Genomic DNA, 22608 nt, shown 5'->3' on the forward strand with positions numbered 1-22608 from the left:
CAGGGTTCAGGGACCTGGTTTGTCAGTAAAGTTCTTGGGGGTTGTCTGGTCAGGTAAAACTAAAGTTATCCCAGAAGTAGTTATGGGCAAAGTCCAGGCTTTCCCCACCCCCTACCACTGTGGCAGCATTACAAGAGGTTTTGGGTCTTTTGGGCTACTGGAGAGTGTTTATCCTATACTTGGCATAAATTCTGAGGCCTTTATACCCATTGGTACAAAAGGGCATCAGGTGGGCTTGGGATGAAGCATGTGCAGCTGCTTTGACTGCTGCTAACTGAGCAGTCAAGGCCATACATGCCTTGCGTGTAATGGACTTATCAAGGCCCTGTGAGCTAGATGTTTATGTAACTGAAGATGGTTATGGATGAGGCCTTTGGCCGCGGCTTGAACAGACATGCCAACCTATTGGATTTTGGTCACAACTATGGAAAGGAGCAGAGGTCTGGTCACCTTGACAGAGAAGCAACAGGCTGCTGTGTACCATGCCTTACTGGCTACAGAGCCTGTCACCAGAATAGCTCCACCAAGGTAATAACCACCTATCCCATTGCGGGATGGGTACCAGACTGGACCCAGAGGCCAAGGAGTGATGTAGCACAGATGCCTACACTGGCAAAATGGGGTGTGTATTTACAGCAGTGTAGCGTCCTCTCTACTAGCCCCTTTAGTGGAAAACTCCAATGCTTACTGGGGCCAGTGACATATACCAATAGAAAGCAAGAAGAACTTGCTTTTGAGCCATTGGTAGCTGAGAGTCCTTACTGGGAGGGAAAGCCCCAATACCTGAAGATGCTTGATATATAGATGGCTCCAGTCCTGGACAGCCCCTGAAGGGGAGGGCTGTGGCCTTCCATCCTAAGACTGAGACAATATGGATGGAGGACGGGGAGAGGAAGAGCAGTCAATGGGCTGAGTTGCATGCTCACCCAGGAGCCCTCCTCTATAGTTGTCTGCACTGATAGTTTGGCCATCGACCAGGGCTTGACCCTGTGCCTACTGACATGGTACCATGCCAACTGGATGGTTGGTCACCAGCCCCTTTGGGGGCAAGAGTCGAGGCAAGACTTATGGGCCTCTGGTTAGACTAAGACAGTTACTGTTTGTCATGTGACTGGCCATTTGCATTTGGCATTCCCAGGAAATGATGAAGCAGACACATTGGCCTGGATGTGTTGGCTAGGAGGCCAACCTCTGAGGTAGCCCAATGGTTATGTGAACATTTGTTGCATGCGGAGCAAGAAACCATGTGGGCTGTAGCCCATTGGTGGGGCTTGCTGTTGACATTTGAAGAAGTCAGCAGAGCCTGGAAGGAGTGCCTTGTGTGCTCTAAGAGGGACTTACACCAAGTCCTGCAGCAACTTGGGACAATAGTAAAGGGGCCAATACCCCTGGTCAGGTGGCAGATAGACCATATTGGGCCTTTGCCCATATCAGAAGAATATCAGTATGCCATGACTTGTATGGACACAGCTATTGGACTGTTGGTTGTTTTTCCTGCATATTGTGGAGATCAGCAAATGACCAAAAGGGGCCTAGAACATCTCTTTGCAGCTTATGGCTGGCCGCAGGTGATTGAGAGAGATCAAGACACCCCTTTACTGGTCATGCATTATAAGAATGGGTGCAGCAATTGGGGATAAAGTGGAAGTTTCGTGTACCTTATAACCCTACTAGGGCAGGCATGAAACAATGGTTTGTTGAAATATGGCCTGAAGTCAGACACCAGTAGTCTATGGGGCTGGTCAGTTCGCTTATAGACAGTGCTATGGCGTTTGAATGAGAAGCCTCAAAAAGGAGTCTTGAGCCCTGTGGGCTAACACATATTGCTGCCTCTCCTATACAACTGTATGTGCAAACCAAAGAGGTGTTATTCAAGCCAGGACATGGCCAGCAGAGCAACATCCTGCTGCCAGCCCCAACTGCATTAAACCCTGGAGACACTGTTGAGTGGACATGGCCCTGGACATTTCAATACATGGACCAGTAATGGCTGGCCTTCTGGCACCATGGGGAAAAGGCATGGAAGCTGGCCTCCTGTCTATTCCTGGAGTAACAGCAGAGTGGACCCCAAAGATCACAGTAGTGTACCCAAAATGGCTTGGAGGTAAGAGCAAATTATGTAGAAGTTTTGTTTTATCTTTGTGGCCAGTGCATGTACCTCCCATAGCCCTATATATTGACCCATCTATAACTCCCACAGGGAGAGGGGTTGAAAGTCTGGTATGCTAGACCAGGACAAGATCCCATTCCTGCCACTGTCCTATCACAGGACTGCTCTCTTGCATGCATCCTACCTGATGGACAGGATTTGCCTGTACTGGTGTCATTAAAACGTGTATCTTATTGCCCTTAAGGTTATTTTCTCCTACAGTCTTTGCTGCTTGGACTCACCTCCTGGCTGCAGTAGCTGCTTGCAGAGTGTGTGAGTGTGTGAGGAGTTCCTTACCAGTTCAGCTGCTGGCCTACTATGGAATGGGCAAGCTGTGGACTTACTCTGAATAGGCCTTTGAAACTAGCTGGATATTCTGGCTTGAGGATTATCATGATTTTATTGCTGTTGTTATTCGATGTTATTAGTTTGGTTAGAGTGCTCCAGTCTTCTTGCACAGGGGCCATTGCGGAAGATGGGAATGTGTAGATTGTACAGCGAGAATTCTGGATGGGTGGGCTGGGGGTTAAAAATGCAGTATTTCCAGAATCTCTCACCTGGCCTTAGTCCAGGTTCATATCAACAGGTGTTTACAAGAGGTGGAGAGAAGCTGTTGTCTCCTTAGTCTATTTCCATATCAACAGGTGTTTACAAGGGGGGAGAGGCAGGTGCTCTGGGATGGGGAGGACTGGGAGAGTGGAATAGTTGCAGGAGAGAGAGGAGCAGATCCAGGTTTCTTATAAGCAATAAACAGGTTTCTTCCACTAGTTTTTCCCTTGACTCCTTTTGCCTTCACTGGTTTCAGTGGTTTGTTTGCCCTGGTCTGGGAACACGCTTGCCCCTGGAGCTATACTGTTCTGCAGAATTTAGCCCTGTTGTGTCCTGGCTACTCATCCCTGCAGCAGTTTGTCCATGTCTCAAATCACTATTGTGTTCTCTTATTAATCATACGTTTCTGGGTCTGTTGTTAGTTGTGACTTCCTGGTAGGTATCTTTATGTTTGTCTCTTTAGTAACTACCACTGTGCCTGGCACCTAATGAGAACTGAGGCAGATGTTAATTGAGTGAATGAATGAACAATATCATCAGTGAGACTATACATCAGAGACCATGACGGAAAGTTCTTTTTTTAAAAAAAATTTTCTGTATTATTTAACACAGTGCTGAATCCACAGTAGCCAATGACTACACTCTTGTTTGACATATTGAAAAATAACATAGAAAAGATTCTTTCATAGTTTCAAAGGGAAATACAGTAGTAACACGAATGGGATACTCCAATCCACTTTCATGAATAAAATGTCTATTTTGTATTGTTCTTAGATTGCGTCTTGGTAAGCCACACCATTTTTCTGCCTTTTGATCGATGTTTTCAATGACAGAGTGATGGTATAGCTAAGGCCAGTGATCAGTAATGATTTGGAATTAGTACTAGTTCTTATTATAAAAGTATTTCCTGGAAAACTCAGGAGATTAAAGTGGGCAAGTGATCATTCACTGGTCATCTATCTGTCGTGATATGGCTACCCACATGATGAATACAACTGGAGTTAGAACTCCATTCCTCAGGAAGGAGAAGCACACATTAAATTCCTGAGTTAAAAATGGGCAAGAAGGAACTATGTATTCCATTAGATAGCATGTAATTTTTTCTTAAACTGGGAAAATTGTTTGTGTGTTCTTCTTTCCAAATTGTGTGTGTTCTTCTTTCCAAAATTGAACTATGCAAAATTGGAAGCATTCTTTAGATTATCCCAATTGTAAAACAGGATATATAGGGAAGTTTTTTTCTTGACAAAGGGAAGAGAAATTTCTTTTGTGCTAGGATGAGGAACATTCAGGAAAACCACAGTTTGCTATATTTCAGCTTTTAATATTTTTTTCATTGATGTTTAGGATGGCACACTTCTCAGTTTGATGGGTCTTTTCTAGAGTAAGTCAGCTAGTGCATTCCAACTTCTTACACAGGCACATTTTTTCCATTTGAGGCAGCTCAGTTTCATACAGGTTAACAGAACCACCAGTGCTGAATCTAACCCTGGCACGGGAAAGAGTGATGGGCATGCTTGGCAAAGAGAGCACACAGTGGTGCTGCATGGGAGAGTGAATGATACCCATGGCGGCCAAGGTTAGTTTTCAAAGCCGGACAGGGATTCCAGCCCTAAGCATCTGCCACTCTGTGGGGAGTGGACTTGGCTGCCTCCCTGGAAATATGATCTGGGATCATTATTTCTGCTGTTACGGAAATTTATTCTAATGGATTAGTGGTATCACTCATGTGTTCTGGCAATAGCTATAAACCTATACTAAATCCAGTAGCAGTTTTTGAGTATTCTCATGTGATAGAATGCTTCTAAATCATTTTGCTGTAGGAACATCTCTGTACTGTCCTCTATCATGAGCATTTTTTGAAGGACAGGGACTCTTACGTGCTTTTCAGATCTTCAGGCGTAGAAACAGGAAGAAGAAAATAACAATGTCTTCCTTAGGAGTAATTTTAAAATTTAAACAGACTTGTTTGTAGGGGAAAAATAAATCTCTGATTTTCAGGTTACAATGAAGAGTGATTTGGGAGGTTTTGAAATTTAAGGATCAGTAAAAACACTTGTTAGGTCTACTCCACATGATCCACACACTCTTTTGATCACATTGTGTCACTTTTCATCTCCACTTCTACAATCTTGTAATCAAGTATGGTCTCTCATCAGAGCCTAATCTCTTGACCTTTCTCCTTTCTTATTAAAATTAAATTATTAGAAGGATAAAAAAACTATAAGTAGTAAAGTACAAAAGGAAAAAAGCAGCGTCTACCCTACTTACCCTAGCCTTGACTTTCACTTATCAGAGGCAACCACTTTCAACTATTTCAGATCTTTCTTCTAACAGAGAACTTTCTCATATTATTTTACCTGTTTTTTTTTTTTTTTAACTTTAGACTTTATCCATTTACTTTCTACTCAGAGGATGAGGGTTTAGCTTTTTCATAGTCCTCCTTCCAACCCCCCAACACCATAGCCCTCAAAAACGTCCCTTTCCCGTCTTCCCAATATGTTTATCAAAACATTTGGTTAAGTTAATCTTCATCATTTATATTGACCAAGTAAATGTACATAGTTGACCCATTTCAGTACATTATTATTAAATATCTTCTTGTAAATATTCTCTATTAGGGTAATAATAACTTCCTTTTTGTGGTTTGTTTAGCTTATTATTGGGCCATTGATTCAGCTTTAGCAGAGCCATAAACGTGAGTTTAGTATGTAAAACATACTAGATGATCTATCAGTCTCTCTTTTTTCTCTATCTCTTTCTCTGGTACTTTTCTTGATGCCCTCTGCGGTAACAGTTTTAACCTGAACTGGTTACTCTGTAGTCTGGCTTCATAGCCATCTTCTGGGGTCTTTACTTCACCATCATTACAAGAATTCCCTTCATCTCTTTCGTGTATTATATCCATGTCTGCTTTGTTTTTGATTTCCTTCTGGTTTTAATGGAGCATATTCTACAATAGCTTTCTGAGAACTTGAATGTCTGAAAATGTCTTTTAAGTTCTTACCTAATATGTTAGTTTAGCTGGATATAGGACTCTAGGGAGGAATTTATTGAAACATGGAAGTTATGTTTTCTAGCTTCTATTGTTGCTGTTGAGAGTTCATATGACATTTTGAATCCTGATGCATTTAATGTGATGTTTTTTTTTTCTGTCTGGAAGCTTTTACGTTCTTTTTTTCACACGGTATTCTGAAATTTCATGATGATTTACTAGAAGCCATATCCACGCCTTTCCTAGGCTGATAGTGCAGTGAGAAATACAATGAGGAGGTATGTCATCACTGTGGTATAGGATGGAGTGGCATTATGTGGTAGTAGATAGACCCTGGAGTGCTGATGGGGCTCCTCTCCCAGCCTGATGTTATGAAAGGCAGTCTGCAGGTGGTTTTTTTGCACTTCTCACCTGCAGGTTTCTTGCTCTGTGGGCTGTATTCACCACTAAACTTCAGATGCTCCTGTATGAGGAACTAGAAGGAACTAGGAAACTATATCTACTTAATTGTTTCCTCTGTTTTATATAGATCCTCTGCATTTGTAAATAAAAATAATTTCTCCAGGTAAAATACTACTTTTTAGGTTATATACTATCTAATAGAAGTACATTGTTGTTCTTACATTGTTCCTTGTTGCCCTTTTATTCTTTTGGGAACTCAGTGTGTATCATTCCTACCTGAGGAAGAGAGTTCTCATTTCAGTTCTGTTCATCTGAACAGTCCTGTCACAATAGATAGATGATAAAGAGATGATCATGTGTCCATTTTAATTTGCTGAGTTTTCCAGGTAAGGCTTTTGCCATTAGTACTAGTACCAAACTCTAAGTCATTATTAAAGGGGCTGCTTCTATTGGTGTGGGAAGGGTTGAGGAATGCCAACTAGGCACATCCCTGGACATGAAGAGGAAAGGAGAGGAGAAATTACCAGAACCTGGGGACAGTAGCTGTGGGTGGAAGGTGTGCTTGACAGGAGCTGTGCCTTTGGCAGTCTTGTAAGGTGGGAGAACCCCCCTTCCAGTCTCCTGCTAGGTGCTACCAGTGGTGTTTAACCCAACTGGAAGCTAGAGGTCAAGGACATCCTTTGATGTAATCCATAAAGATCAGCTTTCTAGGGGCACAGAGCAGGGTAGAAAATGTCAGTGAGGCAAATGGAAATCTCCAGTGTGGTTAGGTTTAAAGGTGTTCTTGAAACCTAGAGATTAATTCCTTTTTTTTTTGGAAGAAGAGATGTTCAACTGTAAGGGCTAATTGCAACTCTTATGGACAGTTCTTGTTTTCCAGGGAGTTGGTACTTGGCTTTTACCCTGACCATTACAAGTTAGTTTGCAAGTCCTTAACTTTATGTTACTTGTGGAATTTTAACATACCAATCTTACTATTATTGTTAACTAAATAACATTTGTTGCTAAACCTGTCTACTCCCCCTCACCACTCCCCACCCACCCTCCATCTGTGATCATTCCCTGAAACTGCTTAGCAAATACCAAATATTTTTGTACTTATCAGTCAGCTTTTATAGCACTCTGCCCCCATGGAAAAAAGAGCTAAATGTATATCCGTTGGGCAATAGCAGAGACATGCAGCACCCTGGCAATTGCCTATTTATTCTACATTCCTCTCCTTTCTGTTTGAGATGAATAGGTACAGCATTTCTCACACCGCCCAGTGCAGAGCATTGTACAATTTCTCCCTTTTGAGGGAAAGCCCTTGGCAGGTGCTTCCCTCTGTAGTCTTCTTTACCTAGATGCTTTGACTTTGCGGTGATGAGAATGTCCGCTTTTAACAGTGGGTCATTTTGCTCTCAGGTCAGCGACAGTCTGCTCTTTGACACATCGGACGATGAGGAGCTGAGGGAACAGTTGGACATGCATTCGATCATCGTGTCCTGTGTTAGTGACGAGCCCCTCCTCACTGCGGATCAGGTATAAAGGAGAACGTCATCGGTGGAAGGAAAGGGAACCTCGAGCTGAGAAGCAATTTCTTACTGTGGCAATAAGTGGTGGGATGTTGGAGTTTACTTGTTTTTCCTACATTTTTTGTTCTAGAAGCATAACATGAACTCCACTAAGGAAAGAAGAAAATATATGCAATCTGAAGCAGATGGGATTATGTTAGTTTGGAAGATTTTCCAGTGTAGGCAGTTTTCCAATATAGGTATTTTTCATACAGTACAGCGAGTTACTCAGGAAGGGTTATTGCTTAAATTGAAATCAGAAAAAAATGTATTTTCTTCTTCCTTTAGATTTAGCCAGACATGGGCAAACTATAATATATCTGTGTAGAAATTATCTAGTTTCTATAAAACCCTGGGTATAAATGACTAGTATTTATTACTAGTACATACTGTGTATTCCAGAAAGATGTGAGCTTTATTCCTGTGGAATGTGCTAACAATGTCAGCCCTGTATTCATTTAAAATCAGCTTTTCCATTTTCTGAATTCTCTTCCCACTTCTGTTGTATTGTTAAAATGTGATGCAAGAACTTCTTCCTGAAACAACATGTCCCAAGGCTACTTGGGCTGTGAATGCTATCAAACTATATTTTTAGGCTGGAAACGAGGTTAGTAAAGAGTTGTATTATTTGGTAAGGTTGGGAGGAGTACATTATAAAACGTGTATAAAAGGAGTACATTAAAAAATGTGATTTTGATGTTCCTTAGTTATATTTGTGGCTGGATTACTCAAGGCCTGCAGAGAGTGCGGTACTTTAAAAAGCTAGATAATAGACTCGAAGGCTGTGGGAGCTACGGCATGATAGCCCAGGGAAAGACATGAGCCTGAGAATTCATTGTCTCCTCACTAATCTGCCTGAATACCGTAAGCTATCTCTGCTTTTAAGATTTAGAGAAAGATTCTGTAGCCTCCTTCAGTGCTTCATTGTACTCTTATAATGCTTATTTTAGAAAATCTTCTTACTAATTAACATAATCTCCACCTGCTTCAGATTTACATTGTTTTTCCTCAGTACAAGTGTTACATGTTAAGCTTGATGATTCATATTGTATTTTTTCTAATAGCTTTTTTAAAAAAAAACTCTTAGATCTGTTTTTTCTAAGTATTGAGTCATTTTTCAGGTTTTCCTTAAATTCTTGCTGATTTCTATATCTTTAACTTTATCTGGAACAGGACAAGATACTGTTGTAAGAGTTGAGCAACATTGCATATGGCAGTAGATATGTTTCTGAAATTTTCCTACTTTTGTGCAGCTTTTTTTTTCCTCTTTGAGCTTCTACATTTTAAGTAATTTTTAAATATTCCTTTATCTTTCATTGAATTAATATATGAATATCTTTTTCTGCTGTTAAAGGAAAATTTTGCTGCTGTAGAGGTAATTTCTTGCTTTATAAATTTTTTTATACTGTTGTGTTTTCTAAATTTTATGTCAAAACTTGATTAAATGGCTTTCGATTAAGCATTTGCATGTGGTAGATGGTATATTTTCTGTCATTTGCTTTCCTTCATCTCTATGATCTGGTTTGGGCGTGTCTGAAGTAAACTATACATGTTTTTGCAGCACCATTTCTCAGACACTGCAAGATCTGATAGGGCCTACTAAATCATGATGGACATATTAAATCATATTCTGTTTAATTTTGTGTTTAGTGTATTGTAATTTTTTTTTTGATAAACCATGTTCACTCTTATGATCAAAATTTTGATTATTCAGAACACCCACTCTTGCACACTCTTGGTTAATAGAGAATTTAGGGCACTTCTGCTCTGGTTGCCTCAGGTGAGCACCATGTTATAGATGGATTATTTTCTTGTGTATATTTGGTTAACACTGGTATGTATATTTTGGAAGGTTATTGAAGAAATTGAAGAAATGATGCAGGAATCACCAGACCCTGAAGATGATGAAACACCCACACAGTCAGATCGGCTTTCAATGCTTTCTCAGGAAATTCAAACTCTTAAGAGGTCTAGTACAAGCAGTTATGAAGAGAGTAAGAAACCCCACTTAAGTCAGTGCTCTTTGTGCTTTTTGTGTACCCCAGCCATGCAGTGTGACCTTCTCCAGGCAATCTGGATTGTCACAGGCTGTGTACAGGCCTTTCCCTGGCTTTCTAGTAATACTCAGTGCATGTTTTAATCATTGCTGAGGGAATGTGTCATCATCACCTTTGAATCCTGTGTTAGTCAGCTTGGGCTACTGTAACAAAGTACCACAGGTTGGCTGGGTGGGTTAAACAACAGAAGTTTATTTTCTCACAGGTCTGGAGGAGGTTGAGGTTCAAGATCAAGGTGCAGGCAGAGTTAGTTCGTTTCTCCTGGGACCTCTTTCTCTCTTTGGCTGGTAGATAGCCGCCGTCTTTCTGTCCTTCATGGACTTTCCCCCATGTGTGTCTGTGTCCTGGTCTTCTCACCCTATAGGGAGACCAGTCACATTAGATTAGGGTCGACCCTAACAACCTCACTTTAACTTAATTATCTCTTTCAAGGACCCTGTCCCCAAATATGGTCACATTCTGAGGTCCTGGGGGTTAGGGCTTCAGTGGTGTTCTCTCTCTCACATGAGGGGGAATGCTGAGAAAAAACTGAAATGGGGTTTCAGGCATTATTTGACCCTTTTGTTTTCCCAGTCTTCAGTAAAATTCACACGCAGAGGCATATGTGACTAAGTATGTATTTAGTTCATTCTTCAAATCGACTTCTTGCCTCACCAGAAGTCTGCCAGCACCCTGCTAAATTGCTTGTGATTTCTTGTCCGCAGGTAGTTTCTGACTCACCTTCTGCTTTCGTGTTTGTTCTTTTCCTTGTATAAGCCTTTCAGTCTTGACTCAGGTACAAATCATGGGAAAATTGATTTAGAAAAGTAAATTTTGTTATACGTTTATTCTCGGCCGTACTGAGAAGGGACTTTGTGCACCTACCTCTACTCAGACCTGCCCACCAGCAGTTTTAGGATTCTGAGAAGGTCACAAATAATTTAAATGCTTAGAATATGATTTTTGCTCTTTGTCACAAAACACTCCATTGTGCCCCCTTGAAACATTTTTTGTCTTAGTATCTGCCATGCTTTGCTTTTGGTCGTAGGAGTAAAAAGGCTCTCGGTGTCTGAATTAAATGAACTGCTGGAAGAAATCGAGACTGCCATTAAGGACTATTCCGAGGAGCTGGTGCAGCAATTGGCCCTGCGAGATGAACTGGAGTTTGAAAAGGAAGTGAAAAACAGCTTTATCTCTGTCCTCATCGAAGTGCAGAACAAGCAGAAAGAGCACAAAGAGACTGCCAAAAAGAAGAAAAAACTCAAGAATGGCAGCTCTCAGAATGGGAAGAACGAGAGAAGCCACATGCCCGGCACAGTAAGTGATGTGTCGCAGGTGGCCTCGCCCACGGGAAGCCCGTGCAACCCCTGCGCTGCGGACGGCAGTGCGCGCCGCGAGGTCCGCTTTGTCCTGGGAGCGCCCGAGGGATTCTGTTCCGGAATCCCAGGCTCAGGTCCCCCAGAAACGGGTTTGTGACGGTGCTCCGGATAGTTCGGATAGTTCAGTATGGCAGGGCGGAGGGAAGTAAGTGGAAGGAAGACGGGAAGGAAGGTGGAGGGTGTCTTAAAAGAAGATTTAGCCGGAGACCATTTTAACAGATCGAAGTGTTAGTACTGGTTGTGTTTGGCTGGTGAGTTTATGAATGGTAGTATTTTCTCATCTTTGCTTAGCTTATATGAGTTACATAATAAGAAATGAAATGGGGGTGTATTTAGAGATAGCTGAACTGTGCTGAGCCTAAAAGCACAGATTGATTTGGAAACAGCTTCTTCCTGATTTATAAATGGTATTAGAATATAAAGATGTTAGAGGCAATTACATTAGGTCAGCAATTACATTAGGTCAGCCATATGACCTAGTACTTGGCAGACTAGATTATTCCTGACTGGTGAAAACAAGTTTATGATATTTGATTCTTTGACTCTTCATATAAAGTTTTTTGTTTTCTGCTTTTTTATTTTTCTTAAGTGGTCCTTATTAATTTCACTTGATTAAATTAGTCAGTGTTAACTGTTAATTATATGAGATGCATATTTCCTTATTGATCTTGGGGCCATTTCATTTTTCTTTAATCAGCTAAGATTTTGCATACTGCCATCTTCATTTTGTTTGTATGTGAAGAATGATTTTATTTTTAGAGTACAATGGTTGGGGCAGAGGGATTCATTTTTCTAAAGGGAATGTACCTTTTAATTCATAATATTGATAACACAAATCACCACAAACTGACTATTATGGTTTTTAGTAATATGAATTCTGCCTTTGATGGAATCTCGGTCTATTTTTTCTAAAGAATACTTTTCAGAGAAAAAGGTTCCATTAACCAGACTCTGATGGAATCAGGAAAGAGAAGGCAGTTCTGGGTTGCTGGACTGCCAATGAGCAGTTACTACAAATGAAAAGAATCTTATCCTTTAGCCCATTCATTGTACTGTTTTTTGCCTATGAGTAAATGATGCTTTCTTAGTGTAATGTCCATTTGTACATAGATAGAGAGGACATAGCTTATGAACTGACTTTGAAAGAGTTCCCAGACATGTGGTACTTCATATTTTAAGAAATGACAGTATTGAGTGAGTAGGTATTTATTTAGCCACTTCCTGTGATGGCCCTGAAAAATAAACAAAAGCAGAAACCTAGAACATTTGTTTGAATGTACAGTTCTCGAAAGTTTGCTTTCAAATATCAGGGACGATATACTGTATCTCATGTTCTTAAAAATTATGCCTTTCAAATTGCCAATTATACAAGTAGGATTGAATAAAATGCTTAGTTAAAAAGTCATAGCATGGTTGGCAATTTCTGCCTATCTACTTTTAGGGATTACATGTAAATCCTCCATTTATTGGTGTTAACACTTGGCTGGGGAAAATAAATTTATCCCTAGAGGGGTTTAAAGGCTTCTTTTTGTAACTCCCATATAAAAGGGTTAGAGTGGATTCACTGTGTAATTGTACATGGCATTTATATTGAGAAATGGATTTGGCAAGGCAACATTTAGGACTTACTCAAACCTTTGTTAATCTTGAAATAGATTCATAGCAACAGTAAATTTTTTCACAATATTCAGACTTTAACGTTGCTTCTTGAATACTGTTCTACTATTTTGTGTCAAAACCTTTACTCAGGCTAGTGATGGCATTGGTAACCTTGTGGCATTAGCTCCTTTTTTCTTAAGCCTAAAATGCTAGAGAAAGACCATCCCATCTGTGACTACAAGGAGTCTGAAACTTATGATTCTGAAGATAGTGGCAGGTGTCACAGAAGAACCCTATGTGGAAATGGTCAGTTGGATAAACAGATTCCAGAAGATATTAACTTTCCCAGACATTTTATATAACATGCAGTTTTGGCAAAGCCTCATCACCAGGACTTCACTACCATCAGTGACACTAATTTCTAAAAATTGGTGACCTTATGGATACCATGAGTTTACCTGTTTCCAAATAACATTAGTCACTTTTTTCTTTCTACCATAGATATTTTTATTCACAGATCTTGTACTTTAAGCATGGAATAACTTCCTTCCATTTTTCCTTAGGCATGTTTTATTGAAACAAAGCATCAATTTGTATTTGGTACAGCACTTTATCCATAATTGCTAGCTTGTTCTCATGGTCCAGAGATACTGTAATGGAATCACATGGTGGCAATAGAGCAGAGTTAAACCTTCAGGTGTTAATTTTGGACACATATTTTGTTTTGAATGTTTTCTATAGTGAAAAAAAAATTGGGGGCTTAAGGATACTGTTTAGAACATTAGAAAATTTCTTTAGGGCATGAAAATACTATTAAATTTGAAAAGTGGGTATCTTATAAAAGTGAAATGTTATCTTGATTTGTGTAAATTTTAAAAATCTGCTACATGTTGGATAATATAAGACAATTATTCATTTATTCAAATATTTGCAGTATCTTCTTTGTGCCAGGCACTGTTGAGAATAAAGTGGCAAATAAAACAGACAAGGCCTATGGCCCCTTGGAGCTTATATTCTCATGAGGAACAGAGGAAATAAAGAAAAAAATGAAAAGACTATAATTTCAGGTGGTAAGAAATGCCACCAAGAAAACAAGGCTGGGTTAAGGTGGGTGGTGGTGATGCTTTTGGGGGAGCTCTTTTTAGTAGGTGGTCCCTGTGTCTCTGCTCCTTCTGATTGGCAAGGAGGCTACCCTGGGCCTTACCAGTTGTCTGTCTGGAGGGCAGGTTGAATGCATAGATTCTCTCTTTGGGAAATGAGACTCATCTCTCCTTTGTCTTGTTTTCGGCATCTGGACAGCCTAGGGGTAGGGGCTTGAGACTGGAATGGTTGAAGGGCACTATTAACCATATGGCGACCTATGTGTTTCTTGGAACTGACTGCTGTTTTGGGTCTCGGAGCTTCTAGAAGGTAACTTCCCTTTTTTGGAGTGGCCCTCCATTCCTGATTCCCCTGTCCACTTGGGAGTTTTTTCTTTTTTAACTTATTCTTCAAAATCATCATCAAGCATTGTCTTCCTTTCTTAGAACTTCCTCGGTGACTCTTCCTCCAATGGAGAATTGACTGTGCTCCCCTTTTGGGGTCAGTATTATTCCTTTTAGCTATTTCTCTTAGTACTGCCATACCATCTTACAAATGTTTTGTCTTCGTATCTGTATTTATTATGGCTCTGTAAGGGTAGGAAGTGGAACTTTATTATCCTGAGTAAATGCTAGTTATTATAGATGTCCAGCTACTAGACATTTCTCCCTGAAGATCTTGTAGGAATTGGAAATTTATCCTATCAATCCAAAGTTACCATTTTTCTAAAGTTGAATTTATTGTGTATTTTGCTTTGGTTAGTGAAACTACAGTCTACTCATTCACCAAAACAAATGGAATTTCTAAGTCAAGGAATATGCAGTTTTAAAGGCTTTTAAACAACCATCTTTTCATATTGTGCTACAGAAATGTAACCCAATAACTGCAAAAGTGAGTTGGCCATTTCCCCATACCTTCAACCAACAATGGATGCCACTAGCCTTTTAATATATACTGATCTGATAGGCAAGCAATGGTTTGATCTATTGACTGTATTCTCTTTAAGTGGCCTATTATGTCAGTTTGAGATGTTTATCATATTTATGTATGTATGAGGATGCACATACTTCTGATGTCATACTACCTTACTCTATTTTAGTCATTGGCTTAAGTGTATCTTCGGAAAGAATGCAGCCTTCCCAAAGGCTTATTCACATTGTTTCTTTAGCACCTCACCTAATTTTTCGTGTTGCACATCACTTAATGCACGTTTGTTGAATTGAAACTTCACTGTAAAGGAGGTGGAATCCCAGAGGATTTGAATTTGTTGTATTTGGATCATTGTTCTGTTGGGATTTTTTTTTTTTTTTTGCTAGTCTTCTGTTTATATTGCGTAGACTACAGGTCATTGAATTTCAGTGGTAGTTCACATGAGTACAAGAACAAGTTGAAGTGTACCAGGTATGGTTTAGTATTGAAGTGGTTGTTACCTAGAATTTGTAAATTCTGAATTATCTGGGTTTGTAAAGACATTATACTGGTTACCTATTTAACATCATGTCTTATAAAGCTTATATAGATGGAAATGGACTTACTTCCTCCTTTGCAATCCACTAACATTTTAAAATTAAAAGTCACATTGTAAGGTTGCTTATTCAGTCTAGGGTTGAGAAGATAGGAATCTGTCATATTTTTTCTGTTTGCCATAATCACATTGAACTTTCAAGAGAGAGTTCTAGTGTGTTATACCCACCACCAGCCAATATGTGTAAATGCTTCAGTTTAAGAGCTGTTCTGAAAACTTTTGGGATATTAGCGATCGGTGACTGTTGTGAAGAGAACCACATTAACTTATTGTTTTTAGGGCTTAGGGAGGTAACTGCTTAAAGGTGGGGGAGAGCTAGGGCTTGGGTGATACTCTTGCTTGTCTCTATTTTTCTTTCACAGGTGCATCGCTCCATCTGTCCTTATGACTCTCTTAGCTTTTATTATGACTAATAGTCAAGCTATATTGCTTCTCTGTTATATGCAAAAAAATGCTGCAGTAGTTTTTATTTAATCTTTACCAAAGCTGTCTTTAAGGTAAGAGAAATTTATTTTGACATAAGACAGCTACTATTAGATTATTTTGAAGTAATTCTACTTTATACTAGCTCAAAGCCTAGAAGGCAATATTCTGACATAACTACTTGAATTTGGGCTTTTGTTTAAAATAACATGGACCTGGCTTTTTTATTTGAAATTTAAAGTTTTCACATTTGTCAAGATGATTTAGACAAGGTTTTGGTAAGGTAAACTACTGACCAAGGGCCAAATCAACCTTCTGCTCATTTATAAATAAAGTTTTATTTTAACACAGCCACATCCATTCATTTACCTATGATCCATGACTGCATTAGTGTTCCAAGAACAGAGTTGAATAGTTGCAACAGAGACTGTGTGGTCCATAATCTGAAATATTTACTATCTGTCCCTTTATAGAAAAAGTGTGCCAACCCCCTGGTTTAGACTAAAATTTAATAAAATTATAAGTTAGAAGAAAAAAAGATGTGAACTTGATTTAAGTGATTTTTGTCTAGATGAAAAGACTACTGTGTTGTGCCAAAAACATATTATAAAATGTACCTTACTCTGTCCGAGGAGAGTGTTCTGAGTTGTTACCTTCCTCAGTGCTTTCCCCGGCAGCCGGGGTTGTGCCCACAGATGGTGATGCCTTGGCCAGTCCAGCCCCATGCCACTTGCCACAGGCACCCTGCCTAGTAACAGACCTCTGTGCTCAGATTCCCAGTAGCTAAGTGAAGAGAGCCAGCAGGTAGACCAGGTGGAGACAGACAAAAGTGATACAAATGTTGGCAGTCCCCTGGGCATGCTGTATTCTTACATAGGGTAAAAGGTAGTTTAAGGAAGGTAGAGGAGAAGTGGAAAAGGGGCTGATTTTCCCCCTACTTTTGTAAATAGTGGTACCTGAGAGGATAAAGTTTGCCCTGAAAACCCACTTGAATGTAAATATTTCAGTAATAATTTGTTGGTGATATTTGGTAGTTATTTCTCTGCATTTTTCTTAACTGCAAAGAGCACTCCTAAAAATTAGTGTTAGGGCCATAAAATGGGAGGTCATTGTAGGGTAGAGAGAAACTTAGATGTGTAATGTTTATTGTTTTAATAATTCACACTTATGAATTGTGAATTATTTAAAATGTGGAACAGATTTATTTTATGAATGGTAGTATTTCCTAGAAAAACATGGTACCATCAGTTTTTGATGTTTTACCATTACCTCCTGTTTATTTTCTGCAATGGGTTTTTGGTGTTAGGCTTATAATTGTGAGCTTTTATGACCCAGCAGTTAGTGTAGTAAAAATCAGGATTCTGTTCTTGACTCTTTTATGTCTTGGAGAGGTTGTTAGTTGTTAATAAAACATAAATTCATGTAAAAGCCATAATATCCAGGAAATTGTATCCTTAAAATGTACTTAGTTCAAAGTATCCACAAGTAGCTGGCATGAATTTATAAAATTGCCAGGGTTAATTATTTCACTCTAGTTTCAGTAACTTTGAGAATGTTTGCTAATACTTAATTTAAATACCATATTAATATTAAATTACATAAAAACTTAAAAAGATTCAAATTCAGAAAATTAAGTTGGTATTATTCCATTTAAACCTTAACTCTGAAAATCTTCATATCACATCTTTCTACTGAGTGTGAACTTAGAAAACATTAGTTTAATATTCAAGACATTTTCAGATAATTTATCAGCTTTGGTATAATCCACTAATTTACTTAGATCTGTTTTTTGAAAAAATTATTTTTTGGTAGAATTTGCATTTAAACTTCTTTATAATTCACATTAAAGTATTTGAAGAACTGTTAAAACAAGCAAAATCAATTTTTACATCAAGTAATATCTGAATAACTTGAATATTTTTACTTAGTAATTTTTCACAATTATTTCAGTTCTGTTTTTCTTGTATTTTGTTCAATTAAGAATTTTAATTTAAAGATTAAAACCACTGTTCTACATATTAATATTTGAAAATCATGTCATTCAAACTTGAAATGATGTGATTTGTAAAGAAAAATTACATTTCAATTTTACTTTCTTTTATATTATTATTATATTAATAGAGTCAGAGCGTACACAGGTTAGAATAAGAGTCAGAAACAGATGAAAAGTATTTCTTAATGCTTTTCCTAACCTTTTTTCTGACATTGAGCTTTGATATTGAGAATTTTGAGAGATTTTCTGTCTAGTTTTTTTTTTTTTTTTTTTCAGTGGGTGTCTGATGAGGCTAAGGAAAAATTTGGTAGCAGGAATAGCCTGAATTTCCTGGCCTCTGGGTAGTTTTCCCTTTTGCCTGTTTGGATCCTGCTTTCTGTAAAATTAGTTGAGCTGGTAAATATACTGAGCTTAGAAGGAGTTGATGTGTTTGAAACTCTAGAAGAGAACGAACCACACACTGTATCTGATTCTCGTTGCTTTTCAGCTTACGTTGTGGTTTCTAGCTCTTTTCTTCTCATTATTCAGAAAGACCTTGAATTACCTAAAAGTGTTACTTACTTGTTTTCTGTTGAAGCATTTTGGCTGCTTTCTGTGTCCAGTCAGACAGTAGCGTGGTTCGTCATGTTGTTGTCAGTCCTTCAAGCTAGAGACTATTAACAGGAATTTGTTATTTCTTAGTTGCCATTTTATTTGAGAAGAACTGGACTATTGTTACTGTTCTGGAGAAAAGCAGAAAGCTTTGGTTACCTCTCTTTGGAGGGGACTACATCCCCAGTGTTATTCTAGCCTTTTTAAAGGAATACAACATAGACAGTCTTTGAATATTTATATTTGTTTAATGCTTTGCTAAATGTTTCCAATGGACTATGTCATCTCATCCTCACAACAGTTCTAGAAGGTAAATACTGATACTGCCATTTCATGAATGGGTAACCGGAGCCCGACCGAGGTCTCAGCTCCCAGAGCCAGTGCGTCAGTGAGCGTGGGGAGGGTCACACAGGAGTGGGCGCGAGGGACTCTGGCCCTGCTGCTTCCTCTCTGAGCTGTGCCTGTGTGTTGTCTGTGGAGATCTTGGCTCAGTGTTCTGTCTTTTAAACATTTTTTAGATTTTTAAAAAAATCTTCTCTGTCTTGTTTACACTTTGTTGTTCCAGGTTTTGTCTGAGAACAGTTCCCAGGGAAAGACTGATGTTGAGGCTTTTAGTACATACTCATACCAGGGAAGGAAATGGTCCTGAGGCAGCCGTGGGTTTTCTCAATATAAATGAAGTGGTGGAAGGCCTGTCCTGCAACCCCTTCCCTGCCCTTGCCACGGTTCTTTGGCACTTTGTCAGCGGTGAAGGGAAAAATAAAGTAAGTCCTGTAATGCTTAATCATGTTCCTGCTTACAAATGGGCTCGTATCAAAAATTCCATTCTGAGAAGAGCCTTTTATAGAGCTATTAACTCCTTCACGAAAATGCAGTGGAAAACAGATCACAAAATAATTTCAGACTCACAGAATCCTGACGAGCTCTTCGCCATGAAGTTGGACATGTGAATAATCCTTTAATTCAAATTTAGAAATGGGAGATTAAAGGGAGGCAGGATTGAGCTTTCTGACATACTTCATATTGTAGTTGTTGAATTAAACTCTAACAGGTCTTTATTTAATGTCCTTCATTTCATTGAGCATTTGCCCAGCCTTGAGCCCTCCTCCTGTCAGTCCTGACACGGTCGGTTTACGTTGAGGAATATTCGGCGAAGAACTGCTTTCCTTCTGCCCTTCTTCCTTCCTTTCCTTTCTCTTCCTCCTCCTTTTCTTCCCTCCCTCCCTTTCTCCCTCTCTCTCTCTACTTATAAAATTTAAACAGAGAAAATCTTCCCTCTGGCCCAGTTAAGTACCATAAGCACCTAATAACACCACATCTGCTCTCAAGGTTATAAATGTAGAGTTTCTAAATGAGGTGCCGCTTACTAAAAAGTAAAGTTGATCTGTCTCTGAGGTTTTATCTTTTTAAAAAATTCATTTTGCCTTCCAAAAGGGTGTATTGTTTTTTTGGCATTTACGGGGCAGTCGTAGAACAGAGTCCGTCGTGTGCTCTAGAGAGCTCTTTCCCTCTTTCTTCCTTGTCTCACTCTCATGGTCTTATTCCTTGATCCTTCCAGTTCATTGGTCTTCCAGTTGCTGCTCTTTTATTATCCGAGGGGTTTTATTTCTCTTAGTGACTCCATTGTTTTACAAACCATGCCCACAATGTTATCGCTTCTGACTTTATTAATCTCACCTTGACTTCCTAAGTGAGGTTCTTCGGTGGACTTTTTCAGAACCCCATGGTTCACTCCTTTGACAAATCACTTTATATCTTGACATCTCATCTTTCTTCTGTTCACCCTGAGGTTATTTTTGCTTTTAGCTCCTTTTAAGAAGTTGCGCTTCTGCGAGAAGTCAAGAGGCTCCATGCTACAGCTATCATAGGCTCTGAGGCTCTTGGCCTCTGGTCTTGGGAGTCTTACAACCTTGACTTAGCAGCCATTTACAGTGCCCGCCGTGCCACAGGCAGGGTGTGAGTCACTGGGCTGGGCAGGATCAGACCTAGTCCTTCTCCTCAAAGTGCACTCATTTCCTCATAAGAACATGAAGCCAGTGGTGTAGCTTACCGAGGGCAGTTCCGTCATTTGAGAGCACTTACGGCCTCATGTGACCTGTCAGTCCTGTGCTGTTGTGTGTGAGTGTGTGCCTGTGTGTTTTGACTTGCCTTCTTGAAAAATAATGTATCATCTTTGTTGAGTTAATGCATAGATTCATAGAATTCATTAGTCACCTATTTCACTGGTGAGGAAACAGGCCTCGGTGGGTGGGCTTAGTGACAGCTCTCATGTCCGCCAGTGGCAGAGGTCGGGGAGAACGCAGATCTCTGCTTTTTAGTTCGATGGTTTTCTATCCAAGTTGATTATTGAAAAATTTTTTGCTTCCAGATACTTTTGACTAAGGTGTGCTTCCTGATTTTATTCAAAAGTCTGGAAGTATGTCACCAGTATGGGTAGTGGTAGTAATTGCTGAAGAATTTTGCAAATTTAAGCCCACGGCTATCGATCATGTGCCTCCTGTGTCCTGAGATGGGTTTTTGCTTTGTGGGCATACAAAATAAGTATCTGACATTTTTCTCCTTAAAGATTTTGAGAACTGAGTTGAATCGATTAAAAACCTAATCAAAACTTTATTTTTTTTCTTTCCCTGATAAGTTTTTTTTCTTTTGATCTCATGCTTCACCCCCACTTTAAAAAATCTTGGTTATCTTTTCTTTTACTACTATTAGACAAATATATATTGATCTGTAGTTTTGTGCCAGGCATGGGTGTTAAGGATGCAGAGCAAATCCCAGCTGCCAGGGGCACATTGCCTGCGGGCTGGGGATCTGGGTGACGTACCACCCAGTGTACTTTATGCAGTGATTCTCAACCAGGCCAACTTGTCCTTCTCCCCCCAGCATTAGGCAACGTCTGGAGGTTTTGTCTTAGTCGTAACTGGGTGGGGTGGGGGCCATGTTCCTGGCATTCTGCTAAGTAGAAGCCAGAGATGCTCTTGAACACCCTGCAGTACATAGGACTGTTCCCAAGTGAAGAATTATCAGACCCCAAATGTCAGCAGTGTCAAAACCGAGACACTTACGTATGGGGTGATCATGGCTGGGTTCAAAACGGTTCCCATGTTTCTAATGTTTCCTGTGCCTGGCACTGTCCCATGGTAGAGGTGTGCATGTGTTACTGCTGCCTGGGGTTTGGTTCAGAGGTCTGGGAAGGCTCGTTGAACCTGAGGATAGGAAGAAGAAAGGAAGAAGAGGATAGGAGGGGACTGAGCAGGGGGAGTAGTGCGGGCAACCACCTGGGGGGTGACGGGGCCATCTGGGGAGCTGCAGGTGGCTCCTTATGCCTGGAAGTTGAGAGGCAGTGCTAGAAGGCGAGGGAGGAAGTAACTCAAGAAGAGTGTGTTGAAACAAAGTTGAGCCAGAAATCTGACAGCCTTGTATGCCATGCTGAGGCATTTAGTCTTTATTTAAAGGCTGTAGGAAGCCAAGTGGTGGTTTTAAGTGGGTTGTTACCTGTTCAGATTTGTCTCTTGGAAGGCAGACTTCATGTTTCAAGGAGAACTAATAATTGGAAGGAGGTAGCTAGAGATAAGGGGTCAATTTGGAGGCTGTTGCAGTCATTCAGGTACAAAATGAGCCAAGGAAGTGACAGTAGGGATGGGAAAATAGTTGAATTTCAGCAGTGCTAAGGAGGCTCAGTCTTTTGGTTGGGGGCTAGCGCAGCGAGGGCTTAGGGTGGTTGATGGATTCCCGACCCGGGCAAGCACAGACTCAGCACCCACGCCGCTTCCCCTAAGGGAGGTGAGCAGGGCTCCTCGGCAGTGCCTGCGTCTTTGGGGGCTGCCTGCTCTTTCCGTCACCTGTGGATGTGGCCCTGTGTGCAGAGGTTAAGCCCGCCATGCCAACTCGCCCAGCACGTGGCGATGGAGAGAGAACAGGGCCGCTGCAGAAAAGCCCTCCTGCGGGAATGAGGGAGAGTGGACGTGCTCGGTGGCTGCTGTTCCACATCTGCCGGAGAGGAGTGACTGTGCCCCGGGCACTGGCTGCACCGTGAACTCCTTCGTTGGCCACTGAGGCTTTTGTTTTGCTTTTGTTCCTTGAGAGGATCTCTTTTGTCCATTGTCTTTTGTAGCTCCTGTGGGAAGGCATATGATTCATGTTTCAGCTCAGATGTCACCTCTTCAGAGAGCTTTTCTCTGACCTCCTGGTATAAAGTGGGCATCCAATTTTTAATTGCACTGCTATCGCTATCAGCAGGGCACGCATGATCTGCAAATGTCTGGTTCATTCACTGGTTTTACTTTTTCTGCCCCTCTTATGTTGGAATGTCAGATCATGAGGGTGAAAGGCCTTGG

General features: G+C 40.2%; 1 protein-coding gene across 2 annotated transcripts in view; it reads left to right on the plus strand.

Annotated features, from left to right (window-relative positions):
• Positions 1-22608, plus strand: part of FEZ2 (fasciculation and elongation protein zeta 2) — a 44999-nt gene that overhangs the window by 12039 nt on the left and 10352 nt on the right. For both annotated transcript variants that reach the window (XM_036931624.2, XM_036931625.2), the window contains exons 3-5: positions 7500-7616; positions 9501-9642; positions 10733-11001. In XM_036931624.2, coding sequence (XP_036787519.1) covers positions 7500-7616; positions 9501-9642; positions 10733-11001 — 528 coding nt within the window. The remainder of the gene's footprint in view (positions 1-7499; positions 7617-9500; positions 9643-10732; positions 11002-22608) is intronic.

Source organism: Manis pentadactyla, chromosome 2, assembly GCF_030020395.1.
Source record: "Manis pentadactyla isolate mManPen7 chromosome 2, mManPen7.hap1, whole genome shotgun sequence".
In the NCBI taxonomy this organism is placed as follows: domain Eukaryota; kingdom Metazoa; phylum Chordata; class Mammalia; order Pholidota; family Manidae; genus Manis; species Manis pentadactyla.